Source organism: Colias philodice, chromosome 18 (genome assembly GCF_061535455.1).
Source record: "Colias philodice isolate Cphi_HAF_F1 chromosome 18, ilColPhil1 Martin Lab GWU primary, whole genome shotgun sequence".
NCBI lineage: Eukaryota > Metazoa > Arthropoda > Insecta > Lepidoptera > Pieridae > Colias > Colias philodice.
This window is the reverse complement of record NC_143103.1, coordinates 7,019,440-7,040,989: the sequence shown is the minus strand read 5'-3', so window position 1 is coordinate 7,040,989 and position 21,550 is coordinate 7,019,440. Positions and strand designations below refer to the sequence as shown.

Below are 21,550 nucleotides of genomic sequence, written 5' to 3'. Positions count from 1 at the left end.
AACTTAGGCTATTTATACAGGAAGATTAGGATTAAAAGGAAAAGCTTATTCCCGGGCGCGGGTGAAACCGCGGGGCGCAGCTAATATTATATCTATACTAATATTACAAGGCTGAAAAGTTTGTTTGTTTGAACGCGCTAATCTCAGGAACTACTAGTCCCATTTCTTTCTCCTAATAATTCTTTCGGTATTAGATAGCCCATTTATCAAGGAAGGCTATAAATATATCATTAGTCATTACGTTAAGACCAACAGGAGTGGAGCAATGCGGGTAAAACCACAGGGTAGTAATAGTATATAATTCAATATACAGACACTATTTAGGTAATTGTTATTGTTTTATACTATAATTTTAATAATACCTCAAAATAATTTACTATTCCAGTTTTCAAGTGTGTGGAGAAATTAATTTTAGAAGGAGGGTAAATAAAATTCCAATGTATAATATTATATGATGTATATCACGGCTTTTACAGTGGTATTCTCAGGTATAAACATAATATCCAGATTTAATTTAATAAATTAAGAACATACTGACAATTAAATAAATAACAATTTCACATTCAATTACATTAAGCCGCCACAATAATTTTGATTGAATACAATAATAAGTCTTATAAATTCTGTACGTGATGAACTTACATATTTAGCGATGATCACAGATTGAGAATTATAAAAAAGCAGATTCAGAACATACCGTGCTATGGAGACGATTGAACGATTGGAAACTTGCAATAGTGATTACAGAGTAATTTAGATTTTCATAGCTTATCCGATAAACTTACCGCTATAGCACTCCTGTCGCTCGCGGCGACTTCCTTCTATCTTAACATTGCTTCTCGATCGATATTCAATACATTTAAATTAACAATTGTACCTAAGATCTTTTCATGTGAACGCGCACTTCGTTCCACTTGTATTACAATATACACTAACTAGCTGCTCGTGCGCTTCCCGCGATCCATTGCTGAGCATGACGTACGTAATTCATTATAATTAAACATACATATTGTGATCAATAATAAAAATATAATGATACAAATACATTAATTACTACATTTTCGATTATTGTGTGACATAAATATTTACAAGCACGTTAGGAGCGCCGAATTAGTTAGGCGAGGCGGACTCCTAGCCGAGAGTGGAAACCGAACGCGCCCGCCCTTCACCACACTCCCACATTTATTCATATTTTTATTAACTAAAACCGGCAGAAAACCCCTAATGTCAGGAAAGCTTAAAAATAAATGCTCCATTGTAAAATAAAAGAAATCTTGTCAAATAGTTAAAAAATACTTAATGTTATATTACAGTGAGCAATCCTGACTGGCACAGTCGCTGGATAATACTTTTACAAACGAAAAAACTCTCCGATCGTTCTAAAATAAAAACGACATCTTCCCATGATTACTGACCTACAGTACACCTATTACAATATAAAGATCGCTATCAGTACATCTTATAAAACAAACAAATATTCTAAATATCAACGTGATTTTGAGATTATGGTGTATGATTACAAATTGGGAATGCACGATACTACATGACGAAATACATAATTAAGTACCGACGATAAAACACACCTACATATACAAATAGCGTAGCGACACAATGAATGATATAACCGTCGTCTAAATTTACAAATATTCATGTTGAGTATGAACGCTAGGGCACAACCGTTTGTGAATCAGCGACTCGGCGAAATGTGAATAGTTTTAGGTAATAAAAATAATAGCTAGAGCGCGACATTCAATGACTTATTACTTTAGATGAACGCGTGATTCACCGTCATTCTATTAACGTAAATAATATATCCGTGTAAAACGAGCAAGCAAATCTTGTACCTTAGTGGAAATCCTTTCTATATTATATATTAGTACTAATTAGAATTCAACAGGCAGTGTCGCTTATTTCATTGAATATAACGATAACAAAGTAAACCGAAATAATACATTGTATCAAATCTAAATTACATTAATAGAATGACTGTGAAACAAATATAATCAGTGTATGTACAATGTCATGTTGCAATCACATCACGAAATCCCATCAATTCCTATAAAATCTGTCCCAGAAAAAGGAAAAAATGTTGCATCATTTCAACTAAGAGGATTTCATTTTATCAAAACATAATACTCAATGAAATTCTATTAGCGAGAGAAAATAGCCTTCATGCCAGTGCAACAAGCTATCTGCATATCTGCATTTTGTATTTGCCATACAATATGTTTAAAAGTAATCCAGTGAGTGTCTTGTAAATGAGATATTCGAAACAAATAACATTAGTAAAAGGTGGTGGTATAATATAGTTCATTTAGTACATACTACATGCTCTACTTTCTTTCAAAATACTGAATTGAGCAAAAATGCTGGATTAAAACATATTTATGACAATATTCAAAACACAATTATCCTGTCTATACTTTTGTCCTCCCAAAGTACTTATTGCCTTCCTCAATGTATAAATCGAATGGTTTTACGAACAGCATAACACTAAAGTGTGTACTATGCATTTCAACTTCATATCCATTCCATTGAGATATCAAATGCATTGTAATCATCTGTTTCATTGACTTTATCACCAAGTATCATTCAGTGACTGCTGGGACGACATTATGCCTAACTGCGTGTCATGCACGTAGTTCGGACGACATCATCCAACATAACATACTCTCGTGGGGGACGATGCTATGCCACATGACACACAGTTAGGACGATACTATGCAACACGACACACATCCATCTGGGTCGACGCTATGCCATACTCTCGTAGGGGACGACGTTACCCCACATGACAGACTAGTTGGGCAACATGACCCATCTGGGAAGTTATACAACATGACACACTCTCGTTGGGGACGACGCTATGCAACATGACACATACTCGTGCCGGATGACGCTATGCAACATGACACACACTCGTGCCGGACGACGCTATGCAACATGACACACTCTCGTACGGGACGACGCTATGCAACATGACACACTCTCGTACGGGACGACGCTATGCAACATGATACACACTCGTGCCGGACGACGCTATGCAACATGATACACACTCGTGCCGGACGACGCTATGCAACATGACACACTCTCGTACGGGACGACGCTATGCAACATGACACACTCTCGTACGGGACGACGCTATGCAACATGACACACTCTCGTACGGGACGACGCTATGCAACATGACACACTCTCGTACGGGACGACGCTATGCAACATGACACACTCTCGTACGGGACGACGCTATGCAAGACGCCACGTGCGCGGAGGGGCCGAGGGCTGGCGCGGCTCAGTTGACCATGAGCGTGTGCGACTCCATGGGCGCGGCCGAGTCGTACAGCGTGTCCGTGTCCTGTGTCGGCTCGCCCTGCAGCTGGCACTGGTTCGACAGCGTGCCGGCGCCGCAGTCGCAGAAGAATCTGCAATACGAGTACGTATTAAGCCTTATATCCACTTGACCATGCTCAGGCGAATGAGCGGCTCATTTGGCCGAGCCGCTCAAGTGGATGCTCGCGCCGCGCGTGCTCAGGCGTCTCCACTTGAGCGGCTCGGCCAAATGAGCCGCTCATTCGCCTGAGCATGCTCAAGTGGATACAAGGCTTTAGATGTCTGGTTAAATAGCATAAAGTTTGTGTATATTGTATGGGTAAATTATAACTGTTACAATTTACTCTCTTACAAAGTTAAAAGTATTTTTTAGGATATCTTTGAAATAGTCTTGCTAGCACTTCTCTATTCTCCTTTAATTTGGTAAACTTTCTGTTAAAAGAAATAGATGTAAACACGTACCTGTCATGGCGTATAAATTCAACATCGTGTCCCGAGTGACACGTTTTAATACAATTAACACAAATTGCATTGCGGTCTGTCGTGTTACACGTCTGGCATCTGAAATTAAAAATGTTACGGTATTTACTGATTAATTATTAAATATTACAACTTTACAATTATAAATTAATTATTTTTATAATAACAAAGTTATTAAGATGTAAATAAAAGAACAATGTAATTGCTAAATAAAATTACCTATAGAAATCGTGCATAGGGAAGGATGTGTAGGAAGATATCTTGTAGAGACACTGGCCGCCGCCGACCGCCTTCTCGACGGCATCTTGATTGCTAAATATTTTGTTGCCCCGCACCAGCGGCGACACGCCAGACGCTAAACATAAACCTGTGAATGGAATTGTTATGATTATTATTCAGGTATATAAAAAAATATTCATTATTTAAATACTGTTAGACTGCACTACATAGTATAAAACAAAGTCACTTTCCGCAGTCTGGGTGTCTGTATACTTTAGATCTAAAACTACGCAACGAATTTTGATGGTTTTTTTTTAATAGATAGATTGATTCTTGAGGTATTAGGTTTGACAAAGCGGGTAAAGCCGCGGCCTAGTAGATTATAATACAGAATCATGGACTACAAAAACCAGTTAGTCGTCCAATTTTCCAAAATTTGCAAAGAATTAACAAAATCCATACAATACTTTCAAATATAACTTGAATTCTCTATGAATATACTGCGTGGAGAAGTGGATAAAGCACAATACACACCTCCAAACCGATTATTAAATATCTGATTGTGCTCAAGCGTAGCGGTCGCGTTATTGGTGATCTCGACGCCGGCCGCGAGCCCGTCGAAGATGCGGTTCCGCCGCAGCACCGGGTGGCTCTGCGTCGATATCAACACGCCGGCTTGCGCGTTGCGGAATATGTCGTTCTCTTCTAGTACGCCCTGTTGAATTTTTGCATGTTAATCGATATTTGTCTTCAATCTTATAGAACTCTGCGTGGAAGTTTTGATGGTAAATAAATATTTGTTCATTGTTAAGGTTTGTTTCATGATACTCTGCAAAATTGCTCATTTATTCGACTGTAAATCAGTTTTAAATAGAACATACATGTATTATGTAAAGCACAAATCAGTCAGAAAATAAAATATGTGAAGACAGGAATAATAAGTTAATGATATTTTATTAATAATTAACAAAAAAAAATATTTGAAATCAATAATTAACGAAGTTATTTATAAAGTATAAATGAGAATAGTCTTTGAATTTAGTTACAACGAAAAGAGTTGTAAGTAAAACAATCAAGTAACACTCACCTTTCCTCCATTAAATATGCATATGCCGCCGTCGCGACCATCAAATATCTTATTTCTTTTTAAGGTGGGATTTGAGTCTGTTTTTATCCAGACCCCGGCCATGGCATTATCAAATATTTCATTCTGTTCTAATAAGCCAAGACCGCCATTATAAACTAATACTCCGCCATTCTGGCCACCCCATATCTTATTGCCCCTAATTACGGGATTGCTCCCGGTTCTGATTTGCACACCAGAATATAAATGGTTAAATATATCATTGTCTTCTAATTTACCATGGCCATTATCATAAAAGTACACGCCAACCTAAAAAACAATAAAAATATATATTAACTTACATAAAATTATTCATTTGCATTGTATATTATTTGGAAGTACATATTCACTTTTATTCATTATCATCTCAACTTTAATAATTATAACGAAGATTACCTGTTTTCCCGAATGAATCCGATTACGCCTAAGAACGGGTGTAGAGCCGGTAGTGATCCACACTCCGGCCAACGTATTGGCATACACCTCATTCTCTTCTATTAAACCCTGTCCTTTCTCGTGCACGTATATACCACCATGCTGTCCATGGTGAATTTTATTGTGCCTTACTATTGGATCACTATTTGTGCGAATCTATAAAAACAATAAAAAAATTAACTACCTATTGAATACATAACTCAAATTCAAATTATATTTTATTAAATTTCCATAATAACAAAAGCAATACATATATAAAGTTTCATATATTATCAAAGAAAGGCTTTAACAAGACAAATAGAGGGGGAACCATTGTCTTAGAGCAGTATTATTTTCAAGGTGGGAAAGTGTTGGCGCTAGACTATTTTTATAGCGCTGTCATTTACCACACTGGAAATAATACTGCTTTAAAACATACAGAGGCAGGACATCATAGCTTTTGTTATTGAAGTGAAACTTCTTTATTGGGGTTGGACAAAAATTTAGTGTAACATTTTTGTGTTACGCCGTACGCGTGACATTTTTGCGTTACGCCGTACGCGTGACATTTTTGCGTTACGCCATACTCGTGACATTTTTAAGGTCATAAAGAAGTTTCACTTCTTACGTGTGTACTCTAGTACACGCATACATTTTTTTTGTTATAAGTTACCTGAATCCCAGCGAGCGCGTTCCCATAAATATTATTGTGCTCAATGAGACCGCGCCCCTCGCCGAATATGTAGACGCCGCCCTGGTGGCCGTTGTATATCTCGTTCCTGCGTATGGTCGGGTTGCTGTTGGACGTGATCCACACGCCCGCGAAGTTGTTCGAGTGTATCTTGTTGTCGATGAACTGGCCGAGGCCCGACTCGTGCACGTAGATGCCGCCCGTCTGCCCGTGGTGTATCTCGCAGTGGACGACCGTCGGGTTCGCGCCCGCCTTCACTTCGAAACCGGCGATCCGGTTGTTGTGTATGTCGTTCGCCTCGAAATAACCCTACAATTATATGTTTATTAAAATTTCACAGTCCTCAACATACAATAAAAAGTAAGGTAGCTCTGGCTTAGTGCTGCATGTAGCCCGTGAGGTATGTTTAGTTAAAACTGTATGGTATAATAATAGTAAAATGTGGAATATATTCACATTTAACAAGTAATAAGTAAGCTTAGTTACGTATTTAAATAACATGCTGTTCATCACTATCACTCTAAAGCACTATTATACACCACCAAACACAATACAAAACAGATAATTACCAGTCCATTCTCAAACGTGAAGATGCCGACATCGCGGCCGTGGTGTATGTGGTTGCGGCGCATGATCGGGTTGGCGAAGTTCTTCACCCATATACCGGCGAGCGCGTTGCGGGATATCTCGTTGTCTTGGTACGCGCCCTGCGCGTAGTCCGTCACGTACAGACCGACGTTCTCGCAGTCGCTGATGTCGCAGTGCTTGATTACTGGGTTCGCGCCCGCGCCCGATACGCATACTGCGGCGCCCACTGTGCGGAAATTTTTATGATTATTATTTTGTTGTATCATCGCACTGTGCCGGGACAAGTGGCGTCTTTTGTTGTCGGAGGCCAAGACCCACTTTGGGATCACTGCGCCAGATAGTAAGTAAGTATTTTGTCGTATACAGAATTGGTAAAAACCAATTAAATGTTTATGTATTGCTAGCCATAGTCTGCGGAATCACGTGTGTGGTGCACAAGTAAGACGTGTTAATAATATAAATCCAATAAGCTGCTTTTGCATGAAAAAGTAATAAACATTGATGCGTCTATTCATTGTTCAATAGTTTATAATTCTCTGAATATTTAAGAAATTAATAAATGAAAGATAAGCATTTAAAAAATAATTAAAATAAAAAAATTCTCATTTCATTCTTATTCTAAATAGTAAAATAAGGTGGCAAGAGAAGTTTTCTTATTGCATTTAACTAATGATATTTCCTATCACACCTCACACATTAAATAATAAATTGTAATCAAATTTGACTAAACATAATTAAAGAAAGTTATTATCTTCCGAAACATAATATAAGAATCAACAATTAAACAGTACTGACCGACACTAGCGCTCCGTATGATGCAGTGGTCGACGGTGGGCGAGCAGTTGTCGGACACCTCGAGGCAGTAGTGTTTGTGGTGCTGCATCGTGCTGGTCGCGTCGGGCGAGAACTTGAGCGTCATGTGGCCCGCGTACGCGCGCGACGCTCCCTCCGCGAACGTGAGCGTCGATTCCGCTTCGCGTTCGAGCACGACCGACTCGGCCACGTTGCCCGCCGCGCAACCTACTCATTATTTTTATATTAGTCAACATAATTAAAGGACAAGATGGTATTTTGTAGTATTTGAAAATAAATTGCGTTTAAAATGCGATAAAAAACTTTCATTCAGATTGTCTGGAAGGGATCGCTAAATTAGCGACAAGACCTCCCGAATATAGGATAATGTGCAATTAGCATTGTTTTAATATCAACAATGTTGAAATAATTATTGATGCCTGACACTTTCGATACTAATATAAAATAATTTGATGTTTGAGTTGAAAAATAATTATTAAAACTTTTGTAACAAATAAAATATCAATGTCTATTGAAATTGCATCAATACAATGTTAAATACCTAAAATACATTGATAATATTAACTAAGGCACAAACATTCCTTTTTCTCAGAAATATTGAAGTCTGATAACAACACACACATAGGCATATTATATTATTATAAATATAATCAATTCCAAATATTAATTAGTAATCACTGTGTTAGTTATTAAGCATAACTATGTCACATAGAACATTTCCACTACCCATAGTAGAAAAGCTTACTTGAGTATTGGTGTGAGCCGTATAGTAATGAACGCAAATAATGATGATAAACCAGTACATAAATTATGTCTTATGCTACGGCCACACTACCTTACCGTCTACCGGGCTGTTACCGCAATAATTATGGCATTATATTACCGTCTAAATTACTGCATGAACTGATGTGGTTACACTAGAGTTTACCTAGATATGTCGGTAATTATTGGCATTTACCGCAGCAAAAAAATATTAGTTAATAATTAATATATAATATGGTTTCTGTAATAATTCATCAAGGATTCTTTCTATTTAAAAAGGATTTTTTCTTTTTCAAATCATCTATTGTACTTGGAAATTATAAATTTTGTTTGATCCGACGCCACGCATCATTGTGTACACTGCGATTTTTATAGTTCTTCTGTCGGGTATCCCAAAGAGAAGAATTCCAAGAATTCCAAAAATTAGCGCGCCATCGAGCGCTTTTTCATTTGACCACTCCATGTCGGTCGATACGTGCGTCGCCGGTGAGCTCATATTGCACACTGGACAAACGGTAGTGTGGCCGCATACGCAATAATTACCGCGGTAATCTTCTTTGATGTGCGAAAGAATACCGCCGCCGGAGCTCTTGCCTACCGCCATTTGTCATATTGATTGGCATTGTAGAATTATGGCCATAAGTCGTGGTTACACCTAGGTGTTGTTAAAGTTGTGGCAATAATTATTGGCATATCACGGTAGTGTGGCCCTAGTATTACTGTATTATAATAATTCGTCTAAAAGAAGTCAAGTTCAATAACTTTGCCTTTCAGTTTAACAATAAGAAGCGAATGTCTGTGTCGATAGAGGGGCACTGCTCTTAATAGCGGGCAGTTGAAAAAATTAAAGATTGAGTAATACCTCTTCTTAATAGAGGCCAGTTTAATAAACTAATGATTCAATCAGAATACAACGAAACATACCGATAAGCTGTATATCCGTATCGATAGCGAGGCACTCCTCCTGATACAGTCCCGCGTGTACGAAGACGAGCGCGGGCGCGGGGCCGGCGGGCGCGGCGGCGCGGCGGCACGAGCACGCGCCCGCGCCGCAGCCGCACGCGCCCGCGCTGGCGCCCGCCACCGCCGGGCTGCTGCCGCCCGCGCCGCTCGCCCCCCCCGCGCCGCCGCCGCCGCGCTCCTCCACGTACTCGAGAGCCGCCTGGAATTAAACACATTGCAGTTAGTTATTTGGATATTATATACAAAACATATAAAACATACAACATTTATGGATATAGATAATAATTATCCAAATTAATCCGGTAACAGTAAAGTGTCTTATTTTTATACGGTAATATTTTATTCAATTTACTACTGACATGGCAATAAGTCAGTCAATTCCTTATTGTAATTTTGTAAAGACTTGATGATACTTTAATAAATGGTATTTGGAAAATAAATAAAAATGAAATGAAAATACATGTACATATACTATTTTATAGACACTACAAATAAGAATAATAAAATTATAGAAAACGTTTCAATCCATGTTATTCAATTAATTATCGATTGCTCTATTACACACCCGTTTTGTAGGGATTTTGTTTATTTTACTTTTTGCATCAAAACATTAACCGACTCACCCTTATAGTATTAAAATGTTTTATACGAGAGTCTTTCTTGAGGCGATAATTTGGTCGCACATGGAGGCCATAATATAGCTGACGGAAACTCTCCTTCCAAGGATTGTCGGCTTCACACTCGTCAGGCGCTACGAACTCAAACTGGCATGGTGCAGGGTGCATTAACGGCGTATCGTATTCGAACACCGACTGATACAGGCTTTTCCTATTGAGAAAAACAAACATCTATCTCCAGGTCTGAACATAAAATTTCTAAGAGCTACCATAATAAATCGTTAAAATAAACGGTTAATGTTTTAGAAAAAGAAAATCCAAAGTCTGTTATATTCATTGATGTTCTAAGTTTAGCGTGTACGTAATTTCCTATTAGAGTCGCTACAATTTTCCGTGTCGACGAGTTCAATTGAAAGAACGTAAATATGATTAGCTTACCATAGTTCAGTGTCGTTAGCGATTGTATTGAACCGCTTGCAGACCTGCGCGACGCGGCACAAGTCGCGCTCGGTGAGATGGGATAGTATACAAAGTAATACTTCGTCCGGAAGTTCATATTGCAGGTACTGCGACACATTGCACACATCTACGCCCTGTGACAGCGATCTGCAAATGACAACACTTATAACCGAGACCGATATCGTGTCTGTTCTATCTCGAAAGATTTTTTAAAGTTTAGATTAGATCAGTTTAGAAGATAGCGATTAAACTCAATAATACCACCTGTTGTAACCCGCAGGGGTACAATCATTAACGGGAACTCGAAAATTCAATCGCATAAAATAAATACAATCAAAATTAAAGTAATAATTAATGGCAAATTACGTTTATAAAATTGTTGGTGCGTTTCCATAGCTCAGTCCAAGCGTAAAATTACTTGAAACACTTTCTTTAACAATAAATAATTTTGCAAACGCTACTTTCGTTTGTAATACTTGTTACATAGATGGTTAATAATATTATATTATGTCTGGCCAAAATCATAGAATAGGTAGGCCTATTCTATGATTTTGGTCAGACCAAATAACGTAATATGTATTTGTTTTATTTAAAAATTGTAACTTAAAAAATATGGTCCACTATAAAATTGACAATTATGAAAAAAAATTACGAATTATCTTAATTTAATAAATTATCATATGGTAACGGCGTAGCAGGAAAACAGAACTATTAATTATTAAGGCAACGAGGTAACGAGTTAATATTGTACATAATTAATAAAAAATCAAATTGAAGGACATAATATCAACTTCATATAATATTTATTCATACATCATGTATTATGTGGCCATTCCGAAAATATTGTAGCGATATCATTGGACATATTTGAGCTGAATTCAATTTTACCTTCAGTTCATTAAGCAGTGACAACAGTTATTTTTTCAGATACTAGCTGGAGAAGATGTGGCCCAATTCTTTATCAATCTTCTAAGAACAGTAAGTAATAGGTATGCTACTTCCGATCACTTCCTATTTCCGAAAGTTTTTCTTGATAAAAAAGCATATAAGATATTGCAAGTTGAAATATTGAAACGCACAGGGGATAATCATTGCCATTGCCGTTTTCAGTTATGTAATATGTATATTGAATTTAATAGAAGTGAAACTAACAATTTGGCGCAGTTCTATAAAATACCTAGGTACGTACTTACATTATTGTTCAACATAAATGAGTCATTGGGAGTTTTCGGTAAGGCAATAATAATTGTATTCAGTTATGCATATTTATCAAAACAAATGGGTGTTGCGGCGTACAGGAATACATACATAAATAAATGTACTTGTAGAAATAAATTACAAATAAAGAATCTTCATTGTAGTAGAATTCTTAGTTTGTTTATTTCACTTACATTGATTACTTTTATATTTTAATAATTTCTCTTTGTGTGTAAACAACAACGAAGTATATTTATTATACACTAGCGGTCCGCCCCGGCTTCGCCCGTGGTACATGTTTACGTTTTCTCTACATAAGAACCATCCTCGTACTTCAAGGAATATAATAAAAAAAGAATTATCGAAATCGGTTCAGCCGTTCTCGAGTTATGCGCTTACCAACACATTTTGCGATTCATTTTTATATATAAGATTTAGATAGTTACGCAACATTCTCCCTTATTCTTATTCCAGCAAGACTGTATCCAATAATCATAAAGAAAGTCGCATGAAACAGTTAGTACGCGTAACTGTCAATACAATTTAGTCATAACTCGCGTAAGAAAACATTGAATAAAAGATGTATCGCCTCAACACCGCAAAGGCCGACAGATTGCCAAGTATCATTATCCGTACTAATAATAATAATGAAGCATGAAGATACACATGCCTGTATATTTGCAACACGTCCATAACATAATTGCCAAACATTAACATTTAGCATAATATGTATTATAGAAAGTTATATCCATCGCCAGTCTAAATAACATGTTTTAACAATTAATATAATAACGAAAAAAATTAACTTTATTGGTGTTATTAAAATCAACTTTCTGGTTTTTTAAAAAGTTCAGGGCCGAGCTAGGTCCTATACAATGAAAAAAAGAAAAACAATCTTATAATGTGTTATTCAAATATATTTGCCTCTGCATAATAATTATTGTAAATTCCTTTTTTGTCATTATGATGTCGTATTGGTCTAGTTTGTGATAAATATAATAAGAGCTTTAAAGTCTCGTGTTTAAAAACCTCTAACAGGCAAACATAACACGTTTTAATGTACCTAACCGTGTACCTAACAAAAGCTTGGGAGACAAAATTTAGCTTGGCATAGGCATAGGGAAGTATCACTCCAACATTCTCATAACGATATAATATGTTAGTACCTACAACTATAACTCAACGTTACAGTACGGTGCACGTAAACCTGTTCGACATTGTACAATATACACAAGTACTCACGTCCTAGGTCTCTTCCTGGCGGGCAAGGAGCAGGCGCCCGAGGGGCCGGGCTCGTGGTACGCGGGCGGCGACTTCCTCCGCAGGTCGTACGGGCTGTGGTGGCCGGCCGTGGTGGCGGGCGCCGCGGCGGGCACGGGGGGCGAGCCGCCGCCGCCGCTGCCGCTCGGCCCCGCGCATGCCGTCGCTGCCATCGCGCTGCCTGTCACGTTGTTCGGGCACGGCACCGATTCACATGGTTCGCCTGCAATTATCTCAATTTATTGCTTTTCCATATCCAATGGTCGTACGTTCGCACGATTTAGCTTCAATTAAAGCTTAAATTCAAATGTATAAATCTCATAAAATGTTGTGGAAATTATTATTAACAGCTGTTCCAATGGACAAATAACAAAATATGTACTCAGACAGTAACTTTTTTCTACTTCTCTAGTTATAACAACCGTTTTCAAAACTATATGCTTAATGGATCAGGACAAAAACAAACCATTTAAAAACTGCTTAGTCTCTTAAAACATTATTCACAAAGATTTACTAAGACATCCTCAGAAAATGTATGTTTCATGTGGATATAACAATTCCATTATTCAATTTTATTTATTATGTATTGACTAGTAGGTAGGTATATACAAATAGAAAAATTCTTTATGATTTCCCTTTCTTTGTATGTTAAATTTTATTTTGTTTCAGAGAATGACTAATTTCTTTGGTATATTTGAATTTGATTCTGACATACTACCTATAATCATTTTATAGGTAAATAAAATAATAATTTGTAAATATTAAATGTTAATAAATCATATTAACAGTTTATAAATAAATAGTCAATGTTCTAGTTAGAATCATTGGTTTTATATAGAAATCAGTGTGAATCAAGAGTCAACTACTTATTTGAATATTCTTTATAACAATTAAAATAAGATACTTATCAAAATATCCAAACCTTAAAAAATCATAAAGTAGCTCCATGAGGTATAAAAACAGTTCTCATTCTAGCTCTTCAATCTGTATGCTTTATTAAAGCACTAGCTTTCCGCCCACTTTTTTAAAACCTGTAACCTATGTATATACTAAAACCTTAAATCTGTGGTGTAATTTTAAAGATCTAAACATACAGACACAGATGACGGAAAGCAACTTTGTTTAATACTATGTATATGTTGTGATGCAACAGTTTTCAGAATTATTATTATATGAAATCAAAATTATAATAATATTTTTTCCTATATCATTAAAAATATTATTTTAAGAAAGTTAACTACACATTAAATTAATAATGTAAATTAATAACAATTGAAATTTCTCTGTAAAAATCATTTAGCAGTTTAAACACAATTTTGTCCTATGATTCAATAAAACTTTAAAGAAAACGCCACTTTCTTTGAATTTTGATTTGTTGCCAAAAGACATTCGACCTACTTGATGATACTGAAGTATGTACATATATGTATGTATACTGTAGAAACAAATACAAGTATGTTAATATAATACAAACTATTCATATTAGTTTAGTACGGAAATGATCTCTGTTTAATAGTATGTTGCTTGAAGTATTAATTGTTATTCCAAAGTTAACCATCAATGCTTGCTTTTTGCATGCTTTAATTGATTTCTCAACAGCATAACTATTCATATTCTGAAATTGTTGTAGAGTAAATCATGAAAATTTTCACTACTCATATAGATTATTAGAACATATTAGTAAAAAATGAAAAGCAAGAGTATAGTTTATTGTGGTTATAATTGTAGTAAAAGTAGAATGAATCATTTGATATATCATTTCTTTATGGTTTGGTAATAGGCACAAAAAACAATAATAATTATTATCTCACTTCATAAATAAATAATATTGTGAACAAAGAAGTAAAAAGCATTAGTAGACAAATTCTAAAGATTATTATAGAATTTCAAATGTCAATAATAAAGATTATCCCTTCTAATATTATAAATGCAAAAGTAACTCTGTCTGTCTGTTACTCAATCACGCCTAAGCTACAGAACCAATTTTCATGAAATTTGGTATGGAGATATTTTAATACCGGAGAAAGGACATAGGCTACTTTTTATCCCGGGAAAATGACGCAATCCCGGAAATCCCACGGGAACTGAAACTATGCGGGTTTTTTTTCCCAAATGCTGGCAAAGGCGCGGGCGGAAAGCTAGTCTTTTATAAACAGAACAAGCTTGTATGATACAAAGTATACATTACAAAATCCAAATTAAATACAAATAAACTAATGGGTTTCAAAAAAGTCACAACCTATTTTTATATATTATTTTGGACATTAGCAAAAAAATAAGAGAAAGATTATGATCCTACTTTCTGAAATATGCACATGTTATAAGACAATTTTTAACAAGACAGTGATTATACAATTGGTTTTGTGAGTTCTGGATTTTGAAGAAAAAATTCACCTTAATATAAACGATATGTCACTATAAATGAAGTCATTTTATCCGACTTTTATTAAGAATTTTATTTATATGAAAACCAGACTTTGCTATGTAATACGTCATAATAAGCGGTTGGTCAATATAACCGAAGTCATAATAAAAGGATTCTACTTAAAAAATCAAAGACTGATAGGACAATGGTTTGCTTCATTACTTTATACATAACTTTTTTTTTGGCTAGATAAAAGAAAATTATGGTAATGTAACTATAAACATTCATAAGCATGCTAATTAATATTTTAATAAGAAAGACAATGAGTGCGAATGAAATGTTATATGAAGTATAGTTCATATTTTAACCGCACAAAACATTAACTACTAATCGATTGGATGGTTCCGAACAGCTGTTTCGTCATTGTATATAAAATAACTCTTCATCTTACAAATCAATACTCATATTGCGCAAAATGTCACTGAAATGCGCTATACAATATCACTGTTAAAATGTATGTAGTTTAAGAAATAATGAATGCCAAACATACGGGGACAATAATGATCTGAATATGATTTACAATCAAACTCTATGATTACAACAATCGATAAGTGTTTTGAAATGTTATTTATAGTTCTAGGGATAACATTTTGATGGTATTTTTATGATAATTGAATATAATCTACGCAGATTGCATTAAGACCTGTAATGGGCCATTTATAATAATCTTGGTTCGACATCAGCCGACCCGGATAACTTACTTGATTGTGTCCTGGATGGTAATGGTATCCTATGTCCGCCTTTTCTTCGCGATCTACGGACGTAAGAACGCGAAGATGAAAACGAGGCACTAGGCATTATTTCTTTAACTCTTTATTTTCACTGGAAATCAGCCTAAACAAAGGAGACACCCGCACCAACACCGTCGGCCATTTTCTGTTTAGAATAGATTGGGGAACCGAAACAGGAAATATTGATAACTCCACATCAGTCAAAGTTTGGCAAGATATTTATTATATTTCATAAAGCGCACTGATCACTGATATTAAAAATGATACTATTAACTCATAAAAACCATTATTCACTAAAATATGACCAAAATTAACACTTCCCTAAATAGCAAAGGGCGACTCTCTGTATTAAAATATGGCCGCCGTCGGATCAAACATGGCGCTGGCTATACTACCGCCACCTGTGTGAAGTCTGTGGTGTTTTTTTTTTCGTTCAAAATTCAATTGAAATGTTTTAACGATTGTTTTAACGTATTTGTTTTTTTTATTGTTTGCTCATATTATTTTAATAGTTTTAGTATAGTTTAAAATAAAAAATAAAATGGATGTAATGGATTCTACATTTGGTCTTTAAAGATCAATCAAAACTTTTTAATAGCATAGAAAAATCTCGCATTATAATTAATAGGGTAGCTAGCAAGTACAAGAAAATGTTATGGATCATTGATCAATAAGAACCAGGGGCGAATCGGGTAGCCTGTACCCTAAGAGCGTATACGCACTATGCGGGTAGCCGCATTGCGGGTAGCCGTCCGGCTGACCGCAAGCACAATTATGTACGTAATGCGGCTGCGGATGCGGCTACCGCAGACCGCACAGTGCGCATAGAAATGAATATTACGTACATAATTGTGCTTGCGGTCAGCCGGACGGCTACCCGCAATGCGGCTACCCGCATAGTGCGTATACGCTCTAAGCCTGTACCATGGAAATATATATACTTCGTACTGTACCTACTCAACTAATAACCATGTTTAAAAACTGTTTCTAAGTGTTATTATATTATAATATTCTTCATTGCACAAAAACAAAAATATATAACTTAAATCTACGCAAGTTTATAGGATTGTATTCACACAGCTGTGGCAGAAGTTACTTAATGATCTAAGGGCAGAAGCAATCTAGCAATTCCTGTTTTTCTAGCCGTGCCCCGCGGTTTTACCCACAGTGCTCCGCTCCTGTTGGTCTTAGCGTGATGATAAATGGGCTATTTAAAACCGAAGGAAATTTTTCAAATCGCCCGAGTAGTTCCTGAGAAGAGCGAGTTCAAACAAACAAACAAGCTCTTCAGCTCTAATGTAATATTATTAGTAAGTAGGTATTATCACAGACTAATAATAATATACTACGTATGGGCGTATTCAGAAAGAAAGCTTGAAACTTATAAGCGCTTATCGGCGCTTGTCATGTTCATATATTTTCCTGCGCGGGTTACCAGCACTGACAGGAAAATATATGAACATGACAAGCGCCGATAAGCGCTTATAAGTTTCAAGCTTTCTTTCTGAATACGCCCTATGTATGTATCACTATTCGGTACTTAATTAATTTATTTATTTATAACACTTTATTGCACAAACTAAATGATAAAAATTATGTACTGTGTTTCTAAATAATACTTTAAAAAATAAGAAGAAGGATTACAAGATTACAAAAGGCAAACTGCGGGTATTATTTTATTTTTAACAGCTTTACCAAGTGTTTTGAACACGTTTTGAACGCTCTTGGGAAGTTTTGGCTGATTGCGTTCTTTGTTCTGTAGTGTACACAGATTTCTGCACTCTGAATATTATTTATTCATGTGGTAATTTTGGTCATGTCCTCCGTCATTTTTATGTCAAATGTCAATTCACATTTGACAATTATTGTCAATCATCAAGCGATTTTCCAGTTTGTTAATTGCTTGTGAATGAAGAAAAAATATAATAATAAAAAATAATAGAAATTAATTTACTGACATAAAAAACCAATACTATAATAACAATAAACTAATCAATTAAAGAAAATGAGTATACTGGATTTCATGGATCTCAGTAATTGCATATTTTCTGTAATAGCATGTGTTTTTTTAACAATTTGCTATGTTGCAAGTTTGTATGTCTGGAGGTCTAAAGAAAACAGGTATCTATCTTAAAAACATCGACTTTTTCAATATCTCTAAAAATAATGGTATATCTTCATTAATTAATTCTAACCGTTTCAGGGATCATCCAACCACGATCAAAAAAAGGTTTTTTAGCGTTTTCGTAATGATGATGCTTGCACCATTTTTGACGTATTATTTTCTCAAAGAATCAACCGACAATATTGATATGTATGAGAAAATGGGCCTTCGAGAAACAGGAATATTTCAAGCTTTTGTTTTACCATTGCTATTGACTGTCATTCTATTTTTGGGACCATTGTCTATGCAAGTCTTCTCAGGAGCCTGGCGCATATACATTGGTAAGATAATTGTGAAATGAGATATTTTATGTGTGTATATTGGATGTTATTTAAACTTGTATAATAATGTTACATTAAAATTTTAGAACCTATGTACTGGGTATCATGTTGGCAAGATTTGGTTTGGGTGTGAAATCACATTATGGCACCGCTCAGTGAGGAGTGGGTGTTTCGGGCTTGTATGATGCCTTTATTATTGCAGTGTTTGAAGCCCATGTCTGCTGTTTTCATTGGCCCTATTCTATTTGGCATTGGTGAGAATGTTAATTTATTTAGCTTTTATAATTGTGTTCTAATTGCTATACTGAATGATATGTCCTTGGTAATGATTATTAAAGTTAACAATAGGCTATTTGACAGTATAAAAAATAAATTACTTTTTTGTGTAATCCATATATATATAAGGTTTTTGAAGCGATTTAAATTAATAAATGATATAAATAATAACTTATTTATTTATAAATCGTCGAGAAAAAACATCATATTTTTTAAAATGACCACGTGACCGAAAACATCCATGATTGGCTGCATCTGCCATGACGTCACAGCGGCGTAAATAACAAGTGATCCCAACGTTTACTCACGTCGTTGCTGAATTTCGCTTTTGGTTTTGTTTCTTGTATAACTTATTTCTTGTGATTCAAGGTGTCTGTAATCAGTTTTGTTCTTTATGTGTTATTTTTGTTTGTCATGGAACCTAATTTCGAAAAAGCAGACAGTAGAAATCTACCTAAAGTGGACGCTATAATTAGGAAATAATATTGTAATACTGTGCTATAATGGTTGGTATGTTCTTTAAAAACATCCAAGATTTTTACGCTCCTCAATTGAGAAATGTCAAAACAGCTACGTAAGTTAATATTTCAATAGTCATTCATTACCTTTTTAGTTAATTGTACCTACAAACATGAATCACAATAGCACAATAATTATGAAGTATACATTTTTTAGATTAAGTCCTTTATTTTTCATTTCAGCCATCCAGTTTATAGGATTGACGTGTTTGTATTGATTATTTTCAATATCAATACAAACACGTCATCATCAATTTATATATATCATTATCTTACCTCAAGCAGGTAAGTAATGAGACGATTTATACTATGTATTGCAAATAAAATAAACTGTCTACTAGGTATAATTCAACACCATACTTACATCGAAGTGGTCTTCACAAAAAATATAACTGTTTTAATTGATATATCTAATATCACTTGGATTTCTGCGAGCTAACTGCAACCACTTTCTACGCATTTTTATATCTTTTGGAGCACATATAAATAGTTTGTCAGGGGTTTTAATAGTTGTATTTCTGCATCCAGGAACTACACACCACCTATAAGAACTCATATTCTGGTTTTTAAACAGATTAACTTAATTATACTATAATTAAAACAAAAACGAACAATAAGTACTAGGAGCAAGTTGATGTTTACGCCGCTGTGACGTCACCATGGTCGCGAGACGCCATATTCTTCAAAATTGTGTTTTGGAGGCGTATTTGAATATCATGTTTTTATTTTCCATTTTCTCAATGAATAACTACAAAAAATTAAGAAACATGTGTTTTGTGTGCTCTATAAACGTATCTTAATAATTTGAGACAGTTTTCAAAACCTTGTCAAATAGCCTATTGTAAATTTTTAGCTCATTTTCATCATGTATTGGAACAAATTAAAGCAGGATGTGAGGTTAAAACAGCATTGATTGTTTCATGTAAGTCATAGCTCTTTATATTATTATGTTTCTTTTGCAGTCAATTTGATTTTCTCATTGCAACACATACACATATACACTTATGTATAGCCTTGTTAAATAAAACAAGAAATAGTTATTTTGATTTCATGCCTAATATGATAGTAATAAAACTATCAAGATTAGGTAAATGTAATAAAATATATTCATGTAAGTATTTAATTTAATTGAAGAGTTACAAATTCTTTTAGTTGTCAGATCTATTCAAAACATGCTAATGAAGTAACTGTACTAATAGAAACATTTCTGTTCCAGGTTTCCAATTCACGTACACTACAATGTTTGGTGCTTATTCATCTTATCTGTTTTTGAGAACCAGTAAGTAATTATTTAACTTTAACATTAATTTTAATATGATTATTTTATTTCATCCTGCGCCATGTACATTTGTTGTAGGGCGCATGTAAATTTAAGATAGGTAATAAAAAAATTCTTATCACCATACAAACAATTTCATTGGCAATTAAAATTGTGTTTCATCAACACGCTTATATTAGCTTCACCTGTATGTTTGTATGTTACTAATTAATTGTATGTATTATATGTATCAGACTACTCTTGATTTTGACCCACTTTAAACAGATTTATCTCAATAATTTCACGTTTAAGGATGTTTTTAGTTTTTAAATTACATTAATTATTTTCGTTGAATTTCCTCTATTTACGGTAAATGTGTTAAGTATATTATAATTCCGAAAATATTTATGACACAAATGGATTACTTATCAAATGGGGAAATTAGTTACAGCATTAAACATTTATCTTAACTCCTGCTAATGTAATTATAATATTCAACATTATAATGTTTTACTATTTTCAGGACACTTTGTTGCTCCACTTATGGCACATATATTCTGTAACCACATGGGATTCCCCAACTTCGCTGATGTACCACTATTCCCTCCCATGGAAAGATTTATAATTATATGCAATTATCTATTAGGATTAGGTTTTTGGTATGTTCTCTTAAATCCCTTGACAAACCCAGAGCTGTATGACAATAGAATGTACATTGCTACTTGAATCATTTCCAAATGTAAGGAGTTTCTTTATTTTATGTTATTGATTGTGGTAATGATTTATAAGTAGCCAAACAGTGAATATGCACTTTCCATTGTATGTCACTAATTAATGAATCATTTGGATAGGGCCTGGGCCTACATTTTGTATACTAATTTGATTTATGATCTGTTTAAAAATGATTCATGACTGTTATGAGAGTTGTTTCAGGATAATATTTTCTTTACCAGGCAATATAATTATGTTTAAATTTAA

At 34.9% G+C, this 21,550-nt stretch overlaps 2 protein-coding genes across 7 annotated transcripts; one reads left to right on the top strand and one right to left on the bottom strand.

The window, feature by feature from the left end:
* Positions 1-440: 440 nt before the first annotated feature.
* FBXO11 (F-box protein 11) lies at positions 441-16,454 on the bottom strand. 6 transcript variants are annotated; one of them, XR_016316998.1, is made up of 15 exons: positions 16,046-16,454; positions 12,902-13,142; positions 10,442-10,624; positions 10,010-10,214; positions 9,348-9,585; positions 7,644-7,868; positions 6,830-7,074; positions 6,243-6,569; positions 5,552-5,746; positions 5,120-5,425; positions 4,567-4,747; positions 4,033-4,180; positions 3,796-3,894; positions 2,885-3,425; positions 441-2,848 (listed from the first exon to the last, which is right to left on the bottom strand). XR_016316998.1 is itself a non-coding variant. In XM_089706443.1 (14 exons), exons 1-14 carry the CDS (start codon positions 16,140-16,142, stop codon positions 3,296-3,298), a joined length of 2,820 nt encoding a protein of 939 aa, XP_089562569.1. In that variant the 5' UTR covers positions 16,143-16,454; the 3' UTR covers positions 441-3,295. The 6 variants fall into 6 exon arrangements, 2 of the variants coding, with proteins under 2 accessions (XP_089562569.1, XP_089562570.1); XR_016316997.1 differs by having other exon boundaries at positions 2,920-3,425; XR_016316999.1 differs by having other exon boundaries at positions 441-2,743; positions 2,961-3,425.
* Positions 16,455-17,947: 1,493 nt separating this feature from the next.
* Positions 17,948-21,550, top strand: Sras (Ras converting CAAX endopeptidase Sras). The gene is made up of 6 exons (XM_089706424.1): positions 17,948-18,196; positions 18,279-18,520; positions 18,607-18,774; positions 20,168-20,236; positions 20,531-20,593; positions 21,096-21,550. Exons 3-6 carry the CDS (start codon positions 18,663-18,665, stop codon positions 21,296-21,298), a joined length of 447 nt encoding a protein of 148 aa, XP_089562550.1. The 5' UTR covers positions 17,948-18,196; positions 18,279-18,520; positions 18,607-18,662; the 3' UTR covers positions 21,299-21,550.